The 23,201-nt window shown below is 37.3% G+C and overlaps 3 protein-coding genes and 2 pseudogenes across 3 annotated transcripts; 1 reads left to right on the top strand and 4 right to left on the bottom strand.

Moving 5' to 3' along the window:
* Positions 1 to 183: 183 nt before the first annotated feature.
* On the bottom strand, positions 184 to 3,465 carry LOC107880681 (ATP-dependent caseinolytic protease/crotonase family protein). The gene is given in 8 exon segments (XM_089047729.1): positions 184 to 1,093; positions 1,096 to 1,260; positions 1,453 to 1,730; positions 1,938 to 1,974; positions 2,289 to 2,572; positions 2,770 to 2,806; positions 3,012 to 3,187; positions 3,190 to 3,465. Coding segments are annotated over 8 exon segments (1,548 nt in total). The 5' UTR covers positions 3,266 to 3,465; the 3' UTR covers positions 184 to 598.
* Positions 3,466 to 4,564: 1,099 nt separating this feature from the next.
* Positions 4,565 to 5,653, bottom strand: LOC103326321 (putative purine permease 10 pseudogene; annotated as a pseudogene).
* A 696-nt stretch (positions 5,654 to 6,349) lies between these two features.
* On the bottom strand, positions 6,350 to 7,262 carry LOC103326189 (3'-5' exonuclease-like; annotated as a pseudogene).
* A 3,172-nt stretch (positions 7,263 to 10,434) lies between these two features.
* On the bottom strand, positions 10,435 to 12,844 carry LOC103326319 (putative purine permease 10). Its single transcript, XM_089048609.1, has 2 exons — positions 12,467 to 12,844; positions 10,435 to 11,779 (listed from the first exon to the last, which is right to left on the bottom strand). The coding sequence occupies exons 1-2, from the start codon at positions 12,501 to 12,503 to the stop codon at positions 10,653 to 10,655; spliced, it is 1,164 nt and encodes a 387-aa protein (XP_088904735.1). The 5' UTR covers positions 12,504 to 12,844; the 3' UTR covers positions 10,435 to 10,652.
* A 6,429-nt stretch (positions 12,845 to 19,273) lies between these two features.
* On the top strand, positions 19,274 to 22,758 carry LOC103326188 (protein DETOXIFICATION 18-like). Its single transcript, XM_089048711.1, has 8 exons — positions 19,274 to 19,589; positions 20,470 to 20,700; positions 20,826 to 21,370; positions 21,626 to 21,712; positions 21,808 to 21,864; positions 21,972 to 22,222; positions 22,299 to 22,417; positions 22,504 to 22,758. Exons 1-8 carry the CDS (start codon positions 19,443 to 19,445, stop codon positions 22,633 to 22,635), a joined length of 1,569 nt encoding a protein of 522 aa, XP_088904837.1. The 5' UTR covers positions 19,274 to 19,442; the 3' UTR covers positions 22,636 to 22,758.
* Positions 22,759 to 23,201: the final 443 nt, after the last annotated feature.

The raw sequence follows: 23,201 nt of genomic DNA, 5'->3' as shown, positions 1-23,201 counted from the left end.
AGAAGAGTGAAGTGGCAAGCTACAATTAAAACCTAATCAGATCCAAACATACAATACACAAACAGAGGATCCGCATCCGATACATAATGTTCAAGAAAAAGTAACTCTCAAACACATGGAGAAATAAATTCTGAAACCCCTGATTTAAAATTCTAATTAGTATAGGGAAGAATCAAGAACATGAGAGGAAAATCATTATCTGATTTGTTATTCTTCTCCTTCTTGGAGGAATTTACACAAGGCAAAATGTGCAAAGCTTGGAAATAAACTCAAATGATAGCCTAGTTATTATGAGCAATATCACTCTGAGAAACCTTGCCACCACAGAAAGTATCTGCTTATGCTTAATTTGAAGGGTTAGCCCAGTGACTTAAATTGCTATTTGGTAGTAGTCTTTTAGCAATTGTCTATCTCGGTTGCAAGAGCAAGCAGTGAACTTAAGGTTTGCTTTGGCTGTTCTCTCTTCAACATCGGTGATTTTCCAAATTTCAAAGCTTGTGCCACTAGAATAGTCGTTTCACAACTGCCTGTCTCAGTTAGGACCCCATTTTACTTTCTACTGGACTCTAAACATCCAAGATACTCTAATTTTAAGCTTTCACAACTTACGAACCCATTTTTCTAGTCGAAGCTGCTTCAAAGAGGGTCCTATAATTGGCTTACTTTTCTGAGGACACTTCCATTTTCCAGTGATCTCCATCGCAGGAGAATGATGAAAATTTGTTGCATCTGCTAAGGGCTTTCTTTTCACTACTGCATCCCTTCCACCTGCTAATGGAGCTGTCACTTTACTGATCTCTTGTCGTCCTTCCATAATATTTTCATAACTTTCTCTTGGAAGTTTGTCTTTCCTTGTTCTAATAAAACCATCTTCTGATATTTCGTTTCCATTATCGTTTCTGTCTTCACTTCCATGAGTTGGTTTTCTTTTTGACGCTCCATTGACTGGAATTAAATCTGCATCACCTTGAATTAATAAACAATCAACTTCTGCATGGGATTTTGCTTCTGAATTGTCCTGTAAAGTGAAATCCTTGTTATGAGTCATGTATTGTGGAGACTTCTCATTACTTGCAGCATGAACTTCTTTCGAATGTTCAATGGCTTTATTTTGGTTCCTATATGCTCTAGCTTGGATTGAGAACCTATTTCGACATCTTGTGCTGAACCCATAAGATAGTTTTCCAATGATTTAGGCATATGGTTGAGATACAAATCATTCTGACTAGGTAGGTTTTCATCTTCTCGACTGGGTTGACCCTGTAATTTACAGACATTATTAGGGTAATGATGACTTGAGCAAGAATTATTATGTCAGTTATTGATTCATCAATATCAATAATGTGGAAATACACAACTATCATAACCAAAGAAAACAAAACAAAAGAAAGAAAAGGTTTAACAAAGAAAAGTGGGAAATTATAGGGAAAAGGGGAGATAAAGGAAGAGTACCTCACTTACAGGTTTTGTTTCTTGCTTATTATCTCTCCCAGGACTGACACATTTTGCAAGCCCTTCAGACTGCAACTCAACAACCTCTTCACCATCCGTTCTGTTTTTACTGAAATCCTCCAAAACCTCTTCTTTTCCTCTGTTTCTGTTTTCAACCAGAAACCGATCCTTCCCACTTCTATTTTCTTTGCAAACAAAATCTCCAAAACCATCATTTGTCTCAAACAAAGGAGATTCGTACACATAGCTTGAGAACCAGTTTCTGATGTCAATAGGCTCTAACAGATTAGGAAGCACAAACAGATCAATAACTTCATTTTCTTATATTCTTCACATAAAAAACCACATCTTACATTTTATTGCCAAGAAAACAAATGGAAGCAGAGAATACAGTTCAAAGATTCAATGCTTACATACATTTTCTCAGTAGCCCAACAATTCAACGAAGGGAAAAAACAATAACTTCAGAAATAAGTGAGACAAACCTGAAAGGAGCGAAGGTGACTCCAAAGGACCTGGAGTCTACAAGAAGAAAATTGTGTGAGACTATCACGTATATTTGGGTTCTTGATAGAGAACAAGGGGAGAGACAGATTATTTGTGAGTGTGAGGAAAACTATTCGCTTTTCATTGTAATGCACTTCTAGTTCTTTGTTTTAGTAGATTCAGGTTGGTAAAGGAGTGTAAATCCTTGTTTTCTATAATTGGTGATTGATCTTTATTTTTTCTTTCTCATTAGTTATATCCTGCAATCACTTCTAGATCTTGAGAATAAGGATTTACTGACTAGGTTGTTGAAATCTCTATAGGGAAAAGGAGAGATACAGAAATAGTACCTCACTTAAAGGCTGCCTTTCCTGCTCATTATCTCTCAAAGAGATGTTGCAATTTGCAAGCCCATCTGACTGTACCGTTTCACCAACAACCTCCTCGCTATCACTTCTGTTTATACTAAAATCCCCTAATTCCCTTTCTTTTTCCCCGTTTCTGTTTCCAACCAAAAAGCCATCCTTCTCATGTTTACTTTCTTTGCCAACAGAGTCTCCAAAATCATCAGTTGTATCCAATGAAGGAGATTCATACACATAGCTTGAGAACCAGTTTCTGATGTCAGTGGGCTCTAACAGATGAGGAAACACAAACAGATCAATTACTTTGTTTTTTTTTTAATTGTTAACATTAAATGCCATATCTGCTGTTTGATTGCCAATGAACATTATTCAAAGACTGCATTACTTATATTATCCATTTTCTCAGTAGCCAAACAATTCAATAAATTGGGCGGGAAAAAAAACTATGGATATGAGTGATACAAACCTGAAGTGAACGAAGTTGATTCCGAAGAACCTGGAATCTGCAGCAAGAAAATTGTGTTAAATGCTTAAATGTGGGACATTGGTTTATCCCTTAGTACCATATTTCTTTATTGCTACTTTTAATTTACAATCTTAAAATCCAATTCAGAACCATAAATTATATCTAGAAACTATGAAATCTTTTGATTGTGTTCCATATGAAATAGAACCCATGAAAGAAAAAAGGACAAGAAGCAAGGCTACCTTACTTAAACATTGGTTTTCATGTTCATTTCCAGAAGAGCTGCCAGATTCCACAACCCCATTTGAGATTTGCTTCTCATGGACAAAAGCTCCATCTTTATTTCCATTTCCCCAGAACCCAACTGAATTTTCTTCTTTTTCTTCTCTTTCGACTTCATCGATGCTGAAATCATCGAGAACGACTTGGAATTCAGTTCAGGTGATTCATACTGGTATCTTGGGAGCCAGTTTTTCAGATCTGGAGGCCCTTCCATGGCTAAATAAAAAATGAAAGAGGATAAAATTTTTATCTTTCAGACACCTGAGAAAGATCAATACAAACCAGAAACGATGGAAACAAGTGGGAAGAGGCCTTAATCTGCGAACCCAGAAAGAAAAAAAAATTAAGAAACAAAGTTTGTTGAAATTATGTTGCTTTTGTGTTGGTACTTGTGTTTAGGCGATGGCGCACAAGTTTGTCCCGCGTTTTATTTTCATCTGAATCTCCCGCCATTTATTAGCTATCATGCTGGCATGTCTAGTTGTGGAGCAAGGGACAATGGGCTATGCCCTCTCCAAAGTGGCACTATTAGACCACTAGCACCCGTGCAGGCCAGTACAGGCAGAAGGCCCCTCAGTTCCCAAAACCCAACTCCAGTGGTGAAGGCCAAAGAAGTGGGCATCAGAGGCATTAGATGACTAATTTAAATACCCAAAAAAATTTAAATGTTTAAATAGTACTTGAGTTTTTTTATAAATACATGTCTAGGAATTTATAAATTTGTACTAATTTAAATACCCAATTTTTTTTAAAAAAAAACAAAAAATTCAGATTTTTTATTATTATAAATACCTAGCCATGTTCTTCACTTCCCACACCAAAACTCTAAACAAATTTCTCTCATTATATCTCATATGAAATAGTGTTTGTTTTACTTACCATGACAATAGGTGAAAAGCAAAGTAAAAAAGATAGGGTAGTCACTATTCATATGAATAGTATCTGCCCTTACTTGCCCTTTGTCATGGCACCATGGTGGAAGTCCTCTTATTCATAATCTATCCCTCAAAATTTTTATTGTTTCACACTATCCATGAAAAGAGGGTGCATTGAGCATTTTGACATAAAATTGATTACTTGTGATGATTTTTTTTTTTTTTTGGTTGAGGATTTGAACTATTGTGACAGAAACAATAAGTTCAAAGAGGTCTAGTTTAGTGTAAAGGAATGACTTGCAAACTGATGGAACCCCTTCTACTTTGTAGTTCGATTGTATTAAAAAAATGTTAAAATTGATACTTGTTAATTTAGAAATTTAGAATTACCGTCTCCAAGATGACTTATACAGGTACCAAATTAATTTAGAGTGGTGATTTCTCCCCACTCCAATTTTATCTACTTACAATCCATTTTATAACTACAAAAAAAAGTGTAAGTGGATAAAATTGGAGTAAGGAAATCATTACCCTTAATTTATGAGTTAATTGGTCAATAAAAACACAATTTCCTTTAATATATAGCACGATTTTTTTTAATCTACCATTCTTTTTTTATTCCCTTATATCAATTCATTCCAACATAATATGTTGTCGTAGCAACTCATTCTAAAAGAGAGGAAGGGTCTTTCACTCGAGTTACTTATTCTATAGCCGTCTAGGTCTACAACTCTACATTGTAGAAATTAAGGCTCTGTTTGGTTCTCGAAACGAATTTGATGGGAAATCATTTCCCATGTTATTTCCAAAGAAATGGCTGTCCTCTATTAACCAGAAAAAAACAGAGAAAAAAAAATGAAAACCATAAAACCAGAGAGTATAAAATCGCTAACTGGTTAGTGCTTTAGCGTTCGCATATGGCATTCTCATTCTCAGCAGTATTGGACATATGATTGTCTAGGTAGTGCTGATAAAGATCTGAAACAAAGCCTCAAATGGCCAGAACCATGGCCACTACCTTAATTCGGTCCATTTTGTCATGGAAGAAGATCACAGGTAGAACTGGAACCACAGGCAAACCTAAAGTACCTACGACATTGGAGAAGAGGGAAGATGCCTCAAAAATCAACCCTACTCCGCAAATAGCAAACAGCTGCCACATTATATAGGCTGACTATGTGAGGTTCATGATGTAAGAAACCTTGATTAAAACTCCCCATCTATTTCTTTAAACCCTTCCACTCTTCCACTGACCAAAAGTCCTACCAAGATAGCAAAGCTTGCAACCAATGACTGACAGACTATCACGTCCATGACTGCTGTAAACGTTTCCTTTCTTATAACCTTTCTGAATGCAAGCTATGTTAGGGAAAGAGTCAATCTATACAACGCTGAGGCCGCAACGGTGCATACAAAACCAGTTGAAGGCTACTCCAGCTGCGTCTACAGAGTCGGAGTCGCCTTGAAACACAAGGAGGACAGAGGAGATGGTGAGCAGGACGAGAGCGTTGAAAATGTAAGGAGTGAACTTCTGTGAGTTGAGGAAGAAGGAGAAAAGCACATTGAAGGCCAACTGGAATGCGCAGATGAGGGAACATGTGGACACATGAAGGTAAGATAGTCCTAGAGAGAGAAAATATAGGAAGCAACCAAATGCTACTAGGAGGACAAGAGAGACAGAGACTGGGAAGGCCTTGGGAGTTTGCTCCATTTGCTTCCTGATATGAACTGATAAGAATGGTAATAATGCAAGGATCAGTTATGTTGATTGCAACTTATATGAGACTGATCATCTCTACATATTGAACAAATGAATGCTTATATTACTTATGTTTATCAAGAAAATGTTAACCAGCTCTATCCCAGATACAAAAATATTTGCACAAAAAACTCTGCCATGTGATTTTACCCTTAGGCTAAGATGATAAGAAGCCAAGTAATTTCATGTCCAAGCATGCACAGAAAAGACCTATGGTTCAATTATCTCTTTCTTTAAACCCTTCCACTCTTCACTGGGAACAGCCATTGTTTGGCAAAACGAGCCAAATAATGGTCTTAACCTTTTAAACCTGGATTAAAACCTTGCTAATACAAATTTCCAAAAAATTGAAAGGCTCCCCAAATTTCAGAAACATAAGAGAGACCTAAGAGTTTCACATAAAAATATTTCAAAAGAACACACAAAAACCATAGTGTCAAAGCCTATGTTGCATGGACACACGTACACGGGGATACGGAAAATATAAAAAAACTAACTAGGATACGACTTTGACTCAAAGCTACACATGTACCACTCAAAAATTCCCAAACATGGGAACCAACCATATAAGAACAGAGGTATAAGATTTTGACATCAAAGAAAAATTAAAAATTCAAAAGAACATTTACATACTTATATAGGAAGTTAGCACGACACACACATATGCATTAAGCAAGCAAAACTAAATTATTTATCAATTGTTCATCATCCTTACCAAAAAGGACAAGACAGAGAAAATAAAAAACTGTGCAGCCCACATGTTTTATTTAGTCCTCTGCTGCGATCAAGACCCTGCCAATTTCGAAAGAAACAAAGGCATCAACACAAGCATACTTGACTTGTGCAGGGGAGAGGTATGGCTTGTCCCAGTGACTCAAAGTAATACTCTTCGGCTTCTGAAATTCCTGCCCTAGAACCTCCGATGCCATGTCCTTCAGGCTCATGCTCCGGGGCCGGTCTCGCCCGTAGTGCCTCGCCTCCAAAACCCTAAGATCCACAGAATTCACTACCTCCAGGCCATAATCATCCGACCAGCTTTCGAACATCTTGCCCTACCCCGATGCCCACAAAGGTAAAGTTCGGATTCGCAAGAAAGTCGAAAAGGCACTTGGGGATCCGATCGCAGTAGCAGAGCTGAAAAATGAGGCAATTGTGGCCGACGCATAGTTGCAGGGTTGCTACAGGGTTGGTGACGCCTTGGGTGAAGGATGGGCGCCACTCAACGTCGAGGCCGACGATGAGTTCGTGGAGCCGGAAAACGGTGTATGTATTTGATTTTCTGGATCCAAGACCTCACCTTGGACGGAGTATGCGTGACTAGGGTTTCGATATTGTCATCGAAGAAATCTACTCTGTAGAGGTCGTGGGTGTTGCAATTGAATTCGTAGTCTGTGATGTTGATAGCCATGGCTAGGGCCAGGGCTGTGTTTGTGCTTTGCGAAGAAGACGAGTGAAATATTTTGACGGTTGTTGACTCAGGAAGTCTGATGGTTTGGGGAAACTTGTAAAGGCGCAACAAGGTGTGCCGATCAAAGAGGGAACAACAGCGGTAAATGTCTGTCCCAAAAAAAAAGAAAAAAAGGGTAAATGTTAGGTTTTGGGATAAAATTTCGAGTAATTATAGACTAGTACTACCACGTGCTAATCATGTTGTTCACTCACATTATAACACCTGTTGGGGTATGTTGAGAGTGTTTGTTCCACATTGAAATGTTAAGGGATCTAGCCTAGGTTTATAAGGAGTTGAGCTACTCCCCCCCATTGCTAATTGGTTTTGGGGTAGAATCTCAACTTCCTTTATGGTATTAGAGCGGATTAGCTCACATGTGAAAGCCCAACGGCCACACATGCTCTACGTCACCCAAAATGTATTGTCCACGTGTTAGGCTTGAAAATTCGCCACACGTGCGGGGGCGTGTGAGAATGTGAAGATAAAAAGTCCCACATTGAAAAGTTGAGAAACCTAGCATGGGCTTATAAGGAGTTGGACTACTCCCCCCATTGCCAATTGGTTTTGGGGTGGAACCTCAACTTCCTTCAAAATGGCCGCACTTGAATACCATTTTATCATTTCTCTAAAATTTCACCTAAGAAATGTTTTTTTCTTTCTTTCTAGAAATAGATGCTTTATTAAAAAATAATAAACACCATAAAAGTGTATAGATATAACACTCAAACAACAATACTATCCAAAACCTAGCATGAGAGACATGAACAAATGCGTGATCTTTAAATAAAAGACTTGCGCCTGAACAACTCAAAGAGAAACAATAAAAAAGAAGAAGAAAGAATAGGAAGCCTATACATCAATGCAATCTACACATCAACAAAACATTGGCAACACCAGAAACTTGAAACTAACAAAGCATTGCAAACGTCAACATGGATCTAAAAATGACGTGGCCGTGAAGTCCAACAACTCGAACACAATTGCAAAATTCAGCAACGAAATTCAGGATTTGCGACAGCCACCGGATGAAAGAGAGAAAAAAGAGAAGTAGAGAGAAACAAACAAGCATGGGTAGAACAACCACAAGGGCTACAGTGGGATGTAGCCCAATGAGATTTTTGGGTAAAAAAAAATATTAAACCTATATATTTGCCTTGTTTCAAATATAGCACAATATCTATTAACCTATTAAAGTAAAAAAAAAAAAAATCCAATTCTTTATGAATTTAGTTGCATGGCAACAATAAAAATACATACTAAAATATGTACACTTTCAATTTTGTTGTTGAACATATTTTCATTTTGATAATTTTGGTTGCAAATTAATATGTATTTGTTTTAAGTTAAAGCTAATTCAAAATTAAAGGAGTTTGTAGCTCAAATAGTTAAGACCATTTACCATTGTCTAAGGTTTGATTTTCCCTCCCTCAATATCCACTTGTATCCTTTTTATTTTTTAAATATTGAAAATTAGTCAATTGAACTATGAACTAATGTGGTTTACATGATTTAATGTATACTTTTAATTCTACAAAAAAAAAAATATAGAAATTGTAAGTACAAAAACAATGATCATTAGATTTTTAGCTAATGAATGTAGCCCACTTGTTGAAAAATTCATGGTTATGCCCTAGCAAACAAGGAGGAAAAACAAAAGAAAAAGAAAAATGAAACTTCCTCTTTGCTCAAGAAGGAGAAAAAGAAAAATGAAACAAACAAAGAAAAATGAAAAGGAGAGGAGAGAAAAAAAAAGAGAAGGAAAAAGAAAAAGAGAAAGGAAAAAGAAAAAGAGAGAAAGAAAGAGAGAAAAGGGACAGGAGAAATAGGAAGAAGAAAAGAAGAGAAAAGGAGGAGAGGGAAGAAGGAGAGAAGAGAAAAGAGAAAGAGGAAGAAAGAGAAAAAGGAAAAGAAGAGGAAAGATCAGTGTTATAAAACATGTAAACCAACGATTGTATCTCTGCACAAACAAACCATCAATAACTGCTCCAAGACCGATCATACTTGTATACAACAGCCACACCACTTCCTGCATAAATGCCACCAAAAAAAGAACACAACAAAACCAATCGACAGTAAAACTGTGACAGACCAAAAACTGCGCAACAACACAACGAGATGGAACAATTGTCTATGTCAACAAAACGAACCCAAACGCAGTGGTGATAATAAACCCATTAAGGGCAGTCTTCAGAAACAACAATCATGAGAAGTTCATTCGAAAATATTTTTCACTTCTTGACTAAAGCAACTGCCACCCAACGAATTGTATCCTTGCACAATAAAACTGACAATAACTGCTGTTATCAATTATACTTTTGTGCAAGAACCACACCACTTCTTGTAGAAATTTCCCCGGCTGGTGTCACCCAAAAAGATGAAACCCAACAAGACAATCGATAGAAATGATGGTGGTTAAAATAGATGAAATCTTGAAAAACGCAAAACATACAGAGAGAAAGGGAGCAAACAAGGATAGAGAGAGAGGGTTGGACAAGGAAAGCGTCTTTGTTTTTCTTTCTTCTTTCCTTTGCCCTTTTTTTAACCGGGGAGATGATAAGAAAAACAGGGAGAGCGGAAAGAGTTTTTTTCTTTTCTTCTTTCCCTAACTATACCATTAATTATTCTAAAAATCATGAATTCTAATGTATAATAAGAGAATTCAAGAAAAAAGTATACAGTGTAGTCATCTATCACCCAAATTTAGTAAATCAACATCCAAAGTTTTGTCAATCGACTACATGAAAATCAAATATCTTTAGGAATTTGGGATGAATGATTTCAACTTTGCACTGGTACTGGTATATAGATACGCCGATACAATGTGATACAACGATACATTAAATTCTAATTACTAATATATGAGTATGGCCAACTAAATCATACATTATATAGGTATGGTATTGCTATACTCGGCCCCGAATCGGTGTGTTGCCATCCCTAGTGGTGGCAGAAGGGGTTTAGGGGTTAGGAGCCATTTTTGCCTCCCAAAATGAAATTATTTATAAGATCTACCGCCTCCAAACTTTTGTTGTTCTAGTGATGAGGGATTAAGGGGTAGAATTCAAAAATATTGTTATATCTATGCTACATTGAAGCATTTCGTCAAACATTTGGGGGAATCGGGCAGTACTTATTTGTGAGTTTAGAAATTTAGAATCACCGTCTCAAAATTTAAGCTTACACAGTTACCAATTAATGTATGAGTCAGTTGGTCAATAAAAAGGATCTTTCACTGGAGTTACTTATAATATAGCCGTTGACGCTCCTCCATTGTACAAAACTTTCTACAACTCCACTACTTGTAGAAATTCCAATGAAATGCTTTTGCTCTTTTAACCAGAACATAAAACAAAAATTGAGAAAGAAAAAAACCAGAAAACCTGTTACGCAGGTATAGAAATCTGACTTACCTATGATGTGAGCCTTAAAATTCTAAACATGTTTCAGGCACTTGGAAAGAACAATGTATATATAATCGGTAACCGGTTAGTGCTTGAGCGCTGTAAAGAAGCTTGTTTCAAGGTGGGAGAATTGTAGAAACCTCACCATTGGCATTTTCATTCTCAGCAGTCTTGGCCTTTCGATCGTCGAGGTAGTGCTGATAAAGATATGAAACAAAGCCCCAAATGGCCAAAACCATGGCCACTATCTTAATTCGGTCCATTTTGTCATGGAAGAAGATAACAGCTAGAACCGGAACCACAGGCAAACCTAAAGCACTGACGACATTGGAGAAGAGGGAAGATGCCTCAAAAATTAACCCTACTCCGCCAATAGCAAACAGCTGCCATACTATAGCTGACCATGTTAGGTTCATGATATAAGATACCTTCCCGGATTTAAACTCCCCCATCTCTTTCTTCAAACCCTTCCACTCTCCACTAGCGAAAAGCCCTATGAAGATGGCGCAGCTTGCAATCAGTGACTGATAGACTATCATGTCCATGACCGCTGTAAATGTTTCCTTTCTTATAACCTTCCTGAATGCAAGCTGTGTTAGGGAAAGCGTCAATCCATACGAGGCTGATGCTGCAACGGTGCATAGGAAACCAATTACATACTTTCCTTTGGAGGTTACTCCTGCTGCGCCTGAGTCAGAGTCGCCTTGAAACACTAGGAGGACGGAGGAGATGGTGAGCAGGAAGAGAGCGTTGAAAATGTAAGGAGTGAACTTCTGTGAGTTGAGGAAGAAGGAGAAAAGTGCATTGAAGGCCAACTGGGATGCGCAGATGAGGGAATATGTGGACACAGGAAGGTATGATAGCCCTACAGAATACAAGAAGCAACCAAACGCTACTAGGAGGCCAAGAGAGACATAGACTGATGCAAGGGTTAAGGTAGACGGCGCAGGCTCCGATTGAACACTGTTTGTGGTTGGATTATTTCTTTTCCTAAGTGCTGGGATGCAGTAGTAGGGAAGAAGGAGGGGGAAGCCAGCAAGGTTCATAAGGGCTTGCAGCCAATTGCTATGGCCGCCTTTGTCGAAGTACAATCTTCCCAAGAGTGTTGCAACTGACTGGCCAGAGAGCACTAGGCATGTATAAAGGGTCATTCTAAGCCACCAGTTGAAACTTTTGCCCTGAGGAAGCACCGATGTGTTGCGAATGCTTCTGGAGTTTGCTCCATTTGCATCCTGATGATGAACTGATAAGAACAGAAATGCGAGGATCAGTACTGTTTGTTGCAACTCATGAGATTGATCATGTATACATATTGAATAAATCCAAATGATTATTTCTTATATTTATCAAGAAAAGGTTTACCAGCTCTATCCCATATAATTCTGTCATGGGAATTTTCCCTTGGGCCTACCATCCATTGATAAGTTCGGTGACACAGAAGATGATCAGAAGCCAAGCAACCAAGCAACCATATTCTTTAAGGCTTTATTTGGATGGAGGGATTTGGAAAAAATGATTTGGATTTGAGAATAAGGCTAAATGTGCTACGAAAATAGAACCAAATTGGATTGAATGAATTTGCAATAACTAGATGTAGCACATTTGAAACTTTATGCAATGAATTATTTGAAATTCATCTATTTTCTTCCTTCCTTTCACATCTAAAATCTTCGCATATTTGAATTGTAATGGTCTTAACAAACAATTTTACCTTATAATATTGTCTAACTTCATGAATTTGGAATCCCTTAATCCAAATGGAGCTTTTTTCTATAACCAAATTTTATAGTCAATGATTTACTCGTGCTATAGCCTAGCTTTCACAGCTGATTTCATATCCAAGCATGCACAGAATAGACCTCTAGTTCAATTATCTAAATAAGAAAGTAAAATAAAAGCCAGTAAGTAAATGAATAAGTGTCATACGTACCCATGATGCTGAGTTGCAGCTGGTGAGCTTCTCCCATATTGTGAAAGGCAAAGAACGTCTCTCAAATGATGTAGGGGGAGAGAGAAACCAGAGAGAGAGAGAGGCTTTTTTCAATTCACATGAAATTTTGGCATCTACATATGCACTATGGTGTCGTCTAGCTAGCACAGAATGAAGAGACAACTTATGTTTTCATCTCCATGAAGAAAACATTCAAAATTGTGAAAAAAGAAAACAAACAAAACACCCCCAAGCCACCAGCGGGATGCAGAAGATAGGAAAAGAAAGAAGAAAGCAACTTTATTTTGTAGGAAGATGCAAACCTGAAATGGGATGTTCCCGAACTTAAAGCTATGGAAGCTTTATGAAGAAAGCAAATCTATCATCACACCATGATGCGCAGGTTGTGAAAGCTTTTCTGAAAGCTATGGAAGTATGAAGCCGAGGAAGAACTTTTCCCCCTTATTGGCTGGAGTGAATATTTGATAAATAAATGATGGCTAAAAAGTGCCATGAATAATACATAGAATATTAGAATACTATGTATACACTCCACTTTTTAGTCATCATTCATCAAATATCAAAATGAGTAATTTCTCAAGGACAGATCTATATATGTTGGCAATAAAGATGAAATCGCAAAGGAAAAACTGCCAATTGCAATTATAGGCAATAAAGAAATTAACTAGCCTTCAAGGCGGGATCTCAGGAAAATTAGCATGGTCGCTGAGCCAGTTTGTTATAATGGTGTACAAAACGGGGTGAACTAAATTAGGTATCAAACTAATCACAAATACATTGTCATTGTATCCACCTGAATAGAACTCATCTCCTCAAACCATGTGAATGACACTATATACGTATAATTTTTATTTTTATTTGAGAGAGAGAGAGTGACTACTATCGTTAAACCAAAGGTTAGTCGATTACCAAGACGTGTGCTTGAACTTTGTCAGACAGAAAAAAAAAGAAGAAAAAAAAAAGGTGCACAGATACTTGGAATATATTGGTGTAGATATGGAGTTTGAGATATTGATACGGTCCTAATACTCCTTGCAACTGATTACCTTATTTATTATCTGACTTGCTTGCCTATTGACTTTCCAGTCAAACAATAACGACGTCGACCATTCATAAGCAGAATAACTTTTACTACAAGCATGCAAACTTTACTAATACTGAAAATTGGAAAATATATATTCTTGCTTTAATGAGACCCTCCTTGTCAATGGAAAAGATTCCTCCAATTTCTCCATTTATTTCTCGATCTAAGATACTATCAAACAAGAATTTCTCTCAAAATTTCAAGATAGTAAGAATCTCTCTCTCTCTCTCTCTCTCTCTCAATTGGCGGTTGGTGATGGGGTGCAGAAGGCGCAGCTTCTGGTTGCACTCTTGGAGTTTCAGCAACCAGCCCTTTGAAACGAGTCCCATATAAAGATATAATTTGTTAATTTATGATGGCAGTATATACGTGTGGCTAATTATCCTTGATTGATGATATTAGTGTCACAATAAATAAATAACTGTAGGCTAGAATATCTTATTGAGTAAAAGCGGTACGTATAGAAAGGAATCCGTATAGAAAACCTTACAAAAAAATAAAAGGGAGCTTTAGTTTTAAAAGATAATATAGTTTACTAATTTAGAAGATAGGAATACAATTTAATTTAATTAGTATAAGGGACTCGAACCTTTAAAAAAAAAAAGGTTTTGTGTCATTTAAGGGACTCAAACCTTGACCCTCAAGGGAGGAAAGCTCACTCACAAACTACTACACCAAACTTGATTTTGTAATATTTATTTAGTTATACAATATTTATATAAACAATCAATGGGTTTAAAAAAAAAAAAATCATTTCAACACTTATTCACACAAAAACTGCAAATAAAAACAGAAACTGCAACAAAAATACAATGTAGATATCAATTATGTTTTTATTTTTTATTTTTTTTATTAAAGGCAGTAGTATTTATTGATTATGGAACGTAACAAGTACAAAAACCGGGCTAAGTCGTCAGGGATTAGGCGAGTGTCTCTACTCCAATGGGCTTGGACGTCGAGCTAACAAGTGGCTGTACCTGCTCGACGCAAGTAGGAGTCATCTAATGTCAAAAACATAAAACAAAAACGAAAACAGCTACAAAAACAAAAATTAATTTTATTGAAGCAAAATGGAGGAACCAAGATGAAAGTACTAAAATGGAAACTACGATGCAGAAACGGAAATTGCAATGTAGAAGTGGAAACTGCAATGCATAAACGGAAACTACAATACAAAAATGGAAACTACAATACAAAAATGGAAACGGCAATACAAAAATGGAAACTGCAATGCTGAGTTTGGGCAAAAATGCTCAGCTCTAGAGTTAAAAAAACAAAACTTTATTTATTTTTAACAAGACCGAATTTCTCCAAACCAAGCGGACCTTGTCTTGGTGCCGACATGACACTGATGCCGCCCACTTACTAAAACCCGAGACATCCTACCAAAATTTTGGCAGAGTCTCCCCTGTAAAATGCTCAAACCCAACAACATTCAACCTGCATAATTTACATAATATAAATCCCAACAGCCAACATGCTTTCAACATACAACAATCCAAAGTAAAGTGGCCTCCGGCCTCAAGTAACAACCTAACATGGGCGATAACAGAGCATCTAACAGAATTTGTTTACAACAAACAGTTGAGTAGAAGGAATTTACACAAGTCCTATCTACGGATGAAATGTTTTGAGCTCGCAACCTGCTCGAACGCTTCCAAGAGCAACTACTGCCTGGGGGGCGCAAAACAGAAATATGTGAGTGGACAAAAATAAAGTTTGCATTTAAAACAACATAATAACCCTACTGTGTAAAAATAATGCTCTAGCATACAGTTTCACAATTCATAACTCAAATACTCAAAACACATAATCCCAAAGTCCAATAAATCTCCAAATCTCAAAACCACAACTCCACTCCCAAAGATATGCAACTCTCATCAACCCATATACATATATATATATATATATACATAACTATAACTATAATATAACATATACTTCTCTCCATACTAATGTACCGGGGAAACAATCCAATCGGGGGATTGTTTGGCTGGTACGCAGGATTTTCGAGCACTAACTCGCGTCTAGGGATGAGTAGTCTAACCGGGGGATGGAACTCCATAGCTCACATGCCGGCACTGCCAACGACACGTGTAGCTCACAAATCTCATAACAAGTCGTACGCGCAGACATCATCACCCCACCGCACGCCAACGACGTGTGTGATAATACTAAGCAATATACATACTCTTCCCATACGCCGCACATTGCCAACGACACGTATAGGAAGTGTCTCACACACGCATCGCCAACGACATGTGTGAGACCCACAATCTCATGGCCTTCCCACCCCACCGGCACTGCCAACGACGTGTGTGGGAAACTTAGTAACTAGGGAATGGTACTCACCTAACATACTCATACATCTCATAACCATCCCTCAAACTCATATCTTTCCACAATCTCACCACAATAACTCCTCATACTCTATACATAGACAATATAGATAGACATCCCAAAATCCATATAAACATATTCATCATACTCACATATATCCATACTCAAAATATATTGCCAATACGTATAAGAATATCCAAATCCATCAACCAAATACTTATTAAATCACATTTACCATTTAAAAATATATGCACAAATCTTTTATCAATAAAATCATGCGAATGATAGAAAACAAAGTCCACTCACAAATAATCCCGAGCTGCCCGGCCCCGAGAGGTCCTGCCTGCTGTGAATGATCGACCGAAGTACCTATTTCGAGATATGAACTCTTGATTAATATAACGCACTTCAAAACGGAAATTCACAAAAGAGAATACTTAAATCCCCAAGTTCCCGGTCGTGTACGTCCAATGGAATATCCTAAGGTCCGACAGGTTTGGGAATCGCTTCCAATCGTACGGTTATCGCTAATCCCCAAACTTCGAATTATTGAATTGGAACATCCGGGGCTCCGATTCACGATCCGCGAATTGCTATAGGTTTCTAAGAGTACCTAGATCAACATACTTCAATTTGGAAACGATCCAACGTTAGAACCTATCGAACCTGGATAACGCACAATATGCGAAATCCGTTCGATATTCAAACGACATCCAAATTAAGATCCGTAAAATCCTACGCACTCGTGACAACCTAAGGATCTCATCAGGATAAAATGCAGCTCCACTACCCTTGCCCAAGCGCCGCCACACGCGCCGGCAGCGCATGGGTGTGTAGAGAAATTTACGGCAATGGAAAATCTCCAAATCACAAGTCACCCTTCCAATCCTAGATACTACTCGACAAATGAAGCATCTTCTTCAACTACCACAAGGTCCAATTCATACGGGAACTGGCCGGAATTTCAAATTGAAAATTGGCCAAAACCTAGCTTTTCAAATCGGTTCCTAGACTACAAATTGATCAAAACGTATGCAACAGACAGCTAGAACTCGAAAAATGGATGAGAAACCTCACCTCACCCGTCGGAATGGTGGTCGGAGGAGAGAATTCGAGCGGCTGGAAGTTCTGTCAAATCCGGCGACGTTTCGCATTTTCTGCGAATATCGAGGGTTCCAGGAGTCTTTGGCCGGGGGAAGAGAGAGGAGAAGGTGGTGGTTCGAATGGGACCGTCTCGAGTGAGGTGGACTGTGGCGGCGGCGGCACGGTGGTTTCTGTTCGGTTTGTACGGGAAATCAGAGCACGTAGAGGGAAGAAACGCAGGAGGAAGAGAGAGAAAGTGAAGGGTAAAAACTGAAAATCTGATTTTTACTCAAACTTACTTTGAAATAATTACAGTAGCGCCACTGAACTTATTTTGATCGCCAAATCTTCATTACAACTCCGATTCAAGCGTACCGCATGTCTACGGTTTCATCTCAGTACTACCTACGCAATCAAACCACTCGTGGTCCCGAAATTCTTTCGGATAAGAAAATGACCAAAATTACCCTTAACCCAAGGGTAAATTCATAATTCTCTTAATTTAATTAAAATTAGAAATAAATTTGGAGTCAGGGTGTTACATTTTTATTCAAGACATGTTGGTAAAATACTTTGTTTCTGGAACTGCAATGCAGTTTCCAAAAGTCCAATTTTGAGTTTCCTTGCTCTCTTGCCCACCCAATTCCTCATATGGGTAGCATCTACTCTTTAAATTGGTGAGGTTGAAGGCCAAGGAAAGAGCAAAATCCAAGTGTAATTAAATGAAAACTGCAATGTAGTTTGTGCAAAACTATAATGCAGGACCTGTACAATATAGTTTTGCAATACCATTTCCAAATCAAAAACTTCAAACCCATGCACCAAAAAGCTAAACCAAAACTTGATAAGAATTTCAATATTAGAGACCCTTTGAAACATACTGTGTGTACCAGCTCCATATTTTGGATTCGTTCATAAAATTGAACAAAAAACACAATTTGACATTCAATTTCCAAGCACTCGCCCATGACAAATTGATCTGAATCCTAATATTCAAAGACTCGTATTTACAAAATGAACAAAATTCAAATGAAATTATTGGTAAAATTACAGACAAAAAATCAAGTAGACATCAAATGCATGCAAATTATAGGGATCAAAAGTGTTAAAGTGATGAATGACAACATACCTTTGACGACCAACCTGGTTTGACAAAATCTGACAAGCCAAAGTCTATATAGCCTTCAACTGTGAATCCTCATCCTTTGACGAAAACAGAAAATTCTGAACAAGATACACTTAGATGAGTATACATGAATGTGAAATGAATGCAAGTTACAAACAACAACTAAATGCTTGAAAAAAAAATGCAGTTATGAAATGATCAATGCAAGTTACAACTCCAGAGGACATATATCCTACCTCAGGTTTAAGATGGCAAAACGCCTTGAAGGTGGCAAAACGCAACAACATTTAATATTTGTATCATGACAGTCCTTGCATCATCCTCCGTGTATTTCCCACCCCTGAAGAAAGGAATAAGAATATCCTTAAAATATGATAGGGCACCAGTTGCTGTTGAATTACCAACCATTTTTCCCATGACTCTCCTATATCCCAGTCCATCAAGAACAACCAAAACATAACAAGTTCAAGACACGTGCATTCAAATTAAATAGGCACCAGAAGAAATACATTGCAAGTATCCTATCTAAGAGCTCCCCTCCTTCACGTGCATTCAAACCAAAATCGTTTCTGTGTTTCCTGTAAATCATGTGTCCGCCAAGAGATCCAATTCAAACAATGCCAACGAAACGTTTTAAGGATCCATATCAATCACAAAGACGACTGATCATCCTCAGAATCCTCAAAACCAACTAATTCACAAGTAAATTGATTAGTAAACTCAGTCAAACTGAGAAATTATTGCAAACTAGGTTGGTTGACTTCGGCCGGTGAAGGCGGAAGGAATGAGCCGTGAGTCAAGCAGCTTTAGAATTTCATCGCAGATCGGTCTCTTGATCTTGGATTGATGATCATAGATCATGGCGACGTGGTCATCTTTGCTGCATAGAGAGAGAGAGGGAGAGATCTGATCAACAAAAAGGGAAACCAACGAATTTGGGTCAGGCTTTTAAACAAAAAAAGGTATAATTGTGTTTTTAGTAATTAATGTAAGGTGGGCCAATGAATCTGGGCCTCCTCTTTGGCCAAATCCAAAACAAAATTCAATTCCTAGGTATTAAAACCAAAACAGAAATACTGTTTGTCTCAAAACTAATTAGTAAGGATAATTATGTCTAATACCTAATTTTTCTAAAATAAAATGCATAGAAAACATTTGTGTTTTTATATAGAAGCAGGATCTTGCTGATCTTCTATTTCCAACAAGGATCTTGCTGATCTTATTGTTGATATTGTGTCTATGTACACGACATTGTTTTAACTTTTCATTCGTATTATTCAAGATTCCGCTCTAAAAACCTGAAAAGAAAGAAGAGAAGGAAGATGGAGATGTTAGCAGATTCCGAAAGTTCAGATAGATATATTACTACAGCCTTATTAGAGGCAGATAGTCATGGAGAAGAAGGAAAACAAAGAAACAGGCGGTCATGGAAGAAACTGTACCTGGACGTGGACGAGGAAAAAAAACAGGTATTGTATATATTTTCGATCGTTTCCCAGTAATTTTTCTTTTTCTTTTTCTGGTTGATGAAACTGGGAAATCCAAAATTATTTGTTTTAGCATATTAGTGCGCACACACAATCACATGCATGGAATAATGCAGTGTATAAATTGCACACAAACATATCATGTATGGTTTTGAGTTGTTTTTTTTTTCTTTTGGGTAAATTAGGGTAGGATCTAATCTATTCATAATCCTAAAAACATTTCATGTATTTTTATTTTATTTTTGAGTTAGGAACTTTACCAAACAGTATGGATAAAGTAGTGGACTAAATTCATATGTAGAGAGGGGATTCGAACTCGAAAGTTTATGATTGAAGTACATACCTAAATATTTCACCAATAGAAGAAATAGATACCCAAAAAGTGTCCATGATTGAATTCTTGATCAGAAAACAAAAGTCTCTTCTTGTTGGTTGTACTCTACTTAATTTAATTATGATAGTGCAATGGCTCACACTATATATGTTTATCATCCGCCATATGAATTCCTCGGACCACTTTGTCATTGAGTTTTTATTTAAAAACAAATTGGTACTATTTTTATCTTCTTAGTTTATTGTTGATTTGTCTTTATTTATAAGTTTTTTTTTTTTGGGTCAAAATTTATAAGTTCATTTTTTACAATCTCTATTATTCGTCTTCTAGGTTGCGGAGAAAATGATCGGTGAAGGTGAGAGATTCGACCTTTCTTTGGTGTTACTTTGTTTATTGTTAATTTTTCTTTTCTACCATTTTCTTGCAAATCAATTCTATTAGGCCTATCTTTTGATTGAATATTAAGAACAAAATTTGCACAAAAAATGAATTTTTAAGACATTACTAATGCACCCACATTGTAGCTAGGCAGATGGGCTTGGAGAAGAAGGATCAAAAAGAAGGTGGTGGAACAAACTGTTAGACGTTGAGGAGGCCAAAGTACAGGTCTACTTTTCACTGCCAACAATTCTCACCAATGTGTTCTTCTCCTTGATCCCATTGGTCTCAGTCATGTTTGCTGGCCACCTTGGTGAGCTTCAGTTGGCTGGTGCAACTCTGGCCAATTCATGGGCCAACGTTACCGGTTTTGCGTTCGTGGTAATTTCTTAGTCATATTGGAAAATGTTCTCTTGTCAAACAGTTTGTAATATTGTATCTTTTGATGACGTGACATAAAATCAAATAACACTATTGTATCTCTTGTCTATCTTTTATCTGTTTAGGTTGGGTTAAGTGGAGCTCTTGAGACACTTTGTGGGCAAGGCTTTGGTGCAAAGTCGTACAGAATGTTGGGGATTTATCTACAAGCTTCTTGCATCGTATCTTTCCTCTTCTGTTTCATTATATCTATAATCTGGTTCTATACAGAGCCCATACTAATTTTACTCCATCAAGATCCTCAAATTTCAAGATGTGCTGCTGTTTTTTTGAAATTTCTGTTCCCCGGACTATTTGCATATGGATTCCTCCAAAACATCTTGAGATTTCATCAGACACAATCTGTATATGTCATGCCAATGGTCTTCTCAGGGATTGCCTTTGTTATTCATATTGGCATTACTTATGTTTTGGTACATTGGACGGCTCTTGGTTTCAAGGGAGCTCCACTTGCAGCCTCAATTTCTCTATGGATATCTGTTCTTATGATGGCCTTCAATGTTAATTATACAAAGAGTTTTGAGCGTACATGGGAAGGATTTTCGATAGAATCGTTCAATCATATCCTCACTGGCTTAAAACTTGCCCTCCCCTCTGCAACAATGGAATGGTAAGCGTACAATCCTTAAAATAAATTTATTTTCATCTCAAGTAACGTTCTCTTGCCAAATATCTAACATATTATCTATCTGTAGCTAAATACACATGTACATTGAGACAAACTTCTACATGATCGATATATATATATATCGGATTAATAGTATGGCAACATAAAGCACACTTTGTGACATCTGAACATCTATCCTCTATTTTTATATTTAATGTTCATGACGCCATCATTTTAGTTATTTATTTGTGTTTCTAGTTTGGAGGAATGGGCTTTTGAGATTCTTGTGTTCATGGGAGGACTGATGCCAAACTCAGCAAAAACCACTTCACTACTTGCAATCTGGTAAGCTTCGATATATTTCTCCTTAGAATTAGTCATCTTCTAAAACATGTTCATTCTGCCTTACTCAAGCAGCATTTGTTCAACTATACCTGCAGTGTGAATACACAAGAAATTGGTTACATGGTTACATATGGCCTCAGTGCTGCAGCCAGGTTAGTAGATCGAAAACTCCCAGCAAGTTCGAATTCCTTCAAGTTCTTCATTATATGCTTTCTATATTAGTTTCATACATTGAAACAAAACATGCATATTGTGGCAGCACAAGAGTGTCAAATGAATTAGGAGCAGGCAATCCAGGCAGAGCTAAGAATGCAATGGTTGTGACTCTTAAGCTCTCTGTGCTTCTTTCTTTCGTGATTATTCTGGCCCTTGCGTTTGGTCACAATGTTTGGGCTGGCTTCTTCATTGACAGCAATGCAAGTTATGCAGTATTGAGAGAGGACTTTGCTTCAATGACACCATTGCTTGCAATTTCTATAATTGTTGATTCTGTTCAAGGAGTCTTTTCAGGTTGAGATCACTCACATTTCATCAACTTTGTTCTTTTTTTTTTCTTGGTGAATAATTTGATTATGGGTTTTTTCAGGTGTGGCTAGAGGATGTGGGTGGCAACACTTGGCTGTGTATGTAAATTTGGCAACTTTTTATTTGATTGGTATGACAATTGCTGGTCTTCTTGGATTTACGTTCAAACTATATGCCAAGGTAAGGCAGCCCTATAACTTCGTTTGATTTGTTTTGTTAAATAGTTCAATGAATTCAGATTTTTGTTGCGCTTTATTTTGGTACAGGGCTTGTGGATTGGTATAATCTGCGGTCTCTCCTTTCAAGCAAGCACACTCTTGCTGATTACACTGCTCAAGAAATGGACTCAATCAGATTCATCTGAACATACAGAGGAAGGAAGCCCAGTTTTGGTCTAGATAAATGTAATTGTTAAACTGTAGCAACATATAGACCATTTGGGAAAACTTAGCTTATGCATTTATTCAGTTAATTTCATAATAAAATATGGATTAGTACAGTTGACATAGTTGAATACCCATGAGTTGCAGTTCTGGAACTTCTCCCATCTCATGTCAAACCTGAAATGGGATGGTGTGAGGGGGTGGGGTTGCCGTTGATGAAATTGTTAAGATATAGATTAATAATAGAATATGAAATTACGAACTCAACCAATATAAGCAAGAAATAAAGAAAGAAAAATGTTAGCTTTTACCACATTTATATACCACATTGTGTATACTTCTCTAATAGAGGTGAGTCTCATTGTATTGGTGGACTCCATCTCTACTAGTTTGGTAACGTGTTACGTCATTTGAAAAAAAGGTATATTTTATTTAATCTATGTGGTACTATATCATTGTACTTGTGGGCCTCACACTCATACTGTGTCAACAAACTAAAAGATTTTTCACAGAACGCAACGTCAAATACACCAAATCATGTGCAAGGCTTACAAGAAGAGAACAATGTTACCAAACCAATT

This window comes from Prunus mume, linkage group LG3 (genome assembly GCF_029339155.1).
Source record: "Prunus mume cultivar Tortuosa linkage group LG3, ASM2933915v1, whole genome shotgun sequence".
NCBI classification, from domain to species: Eukaryota; Viridiplantae; Streptophyta; class Magnoliopsida; order Rosales; family Rosaceae; genus Prunus; species Prunus mume.
This window is presented reverse-complemented; position numbering and strand designations above follow the sequence as displayed.

Coding starts and splice junctions, on each gene's coding strand:
- LOC103326188 (XM_089048711.1), top strand. CDS start 19,443: ATGGAGATGTTAGCAGATTCCGAAAGTTCAGATAGATATATTACTACA. Junction 20,701..20,825: donor TTACCGGTTTTGCGTTCGTG/GTAATTTCTTAG, acceptor TTATCTGTTTAG/GTTGGGTTAAGTGGAGCTCT. Junction 21,713..21,807: donor ACTTCACTACTTGCAATCTG/GTAAGCTTCGAT, acceptor CTATACCTGCAG/TGTGAATACACAAGAAATTG.
- LOC103326319 (XM_089048609.1), bottom strand. CDS start 12,503: ATGGGAGAAGCTCACCAGCTGCAACTCAGCATCATGG. Junction 11,780..12,466: donor GCTGCAACTCAGCATCATGG/GTACGTATGACA, acceptor TGTTCTTATCAG/TTCATCATCAGGATGCAAAT.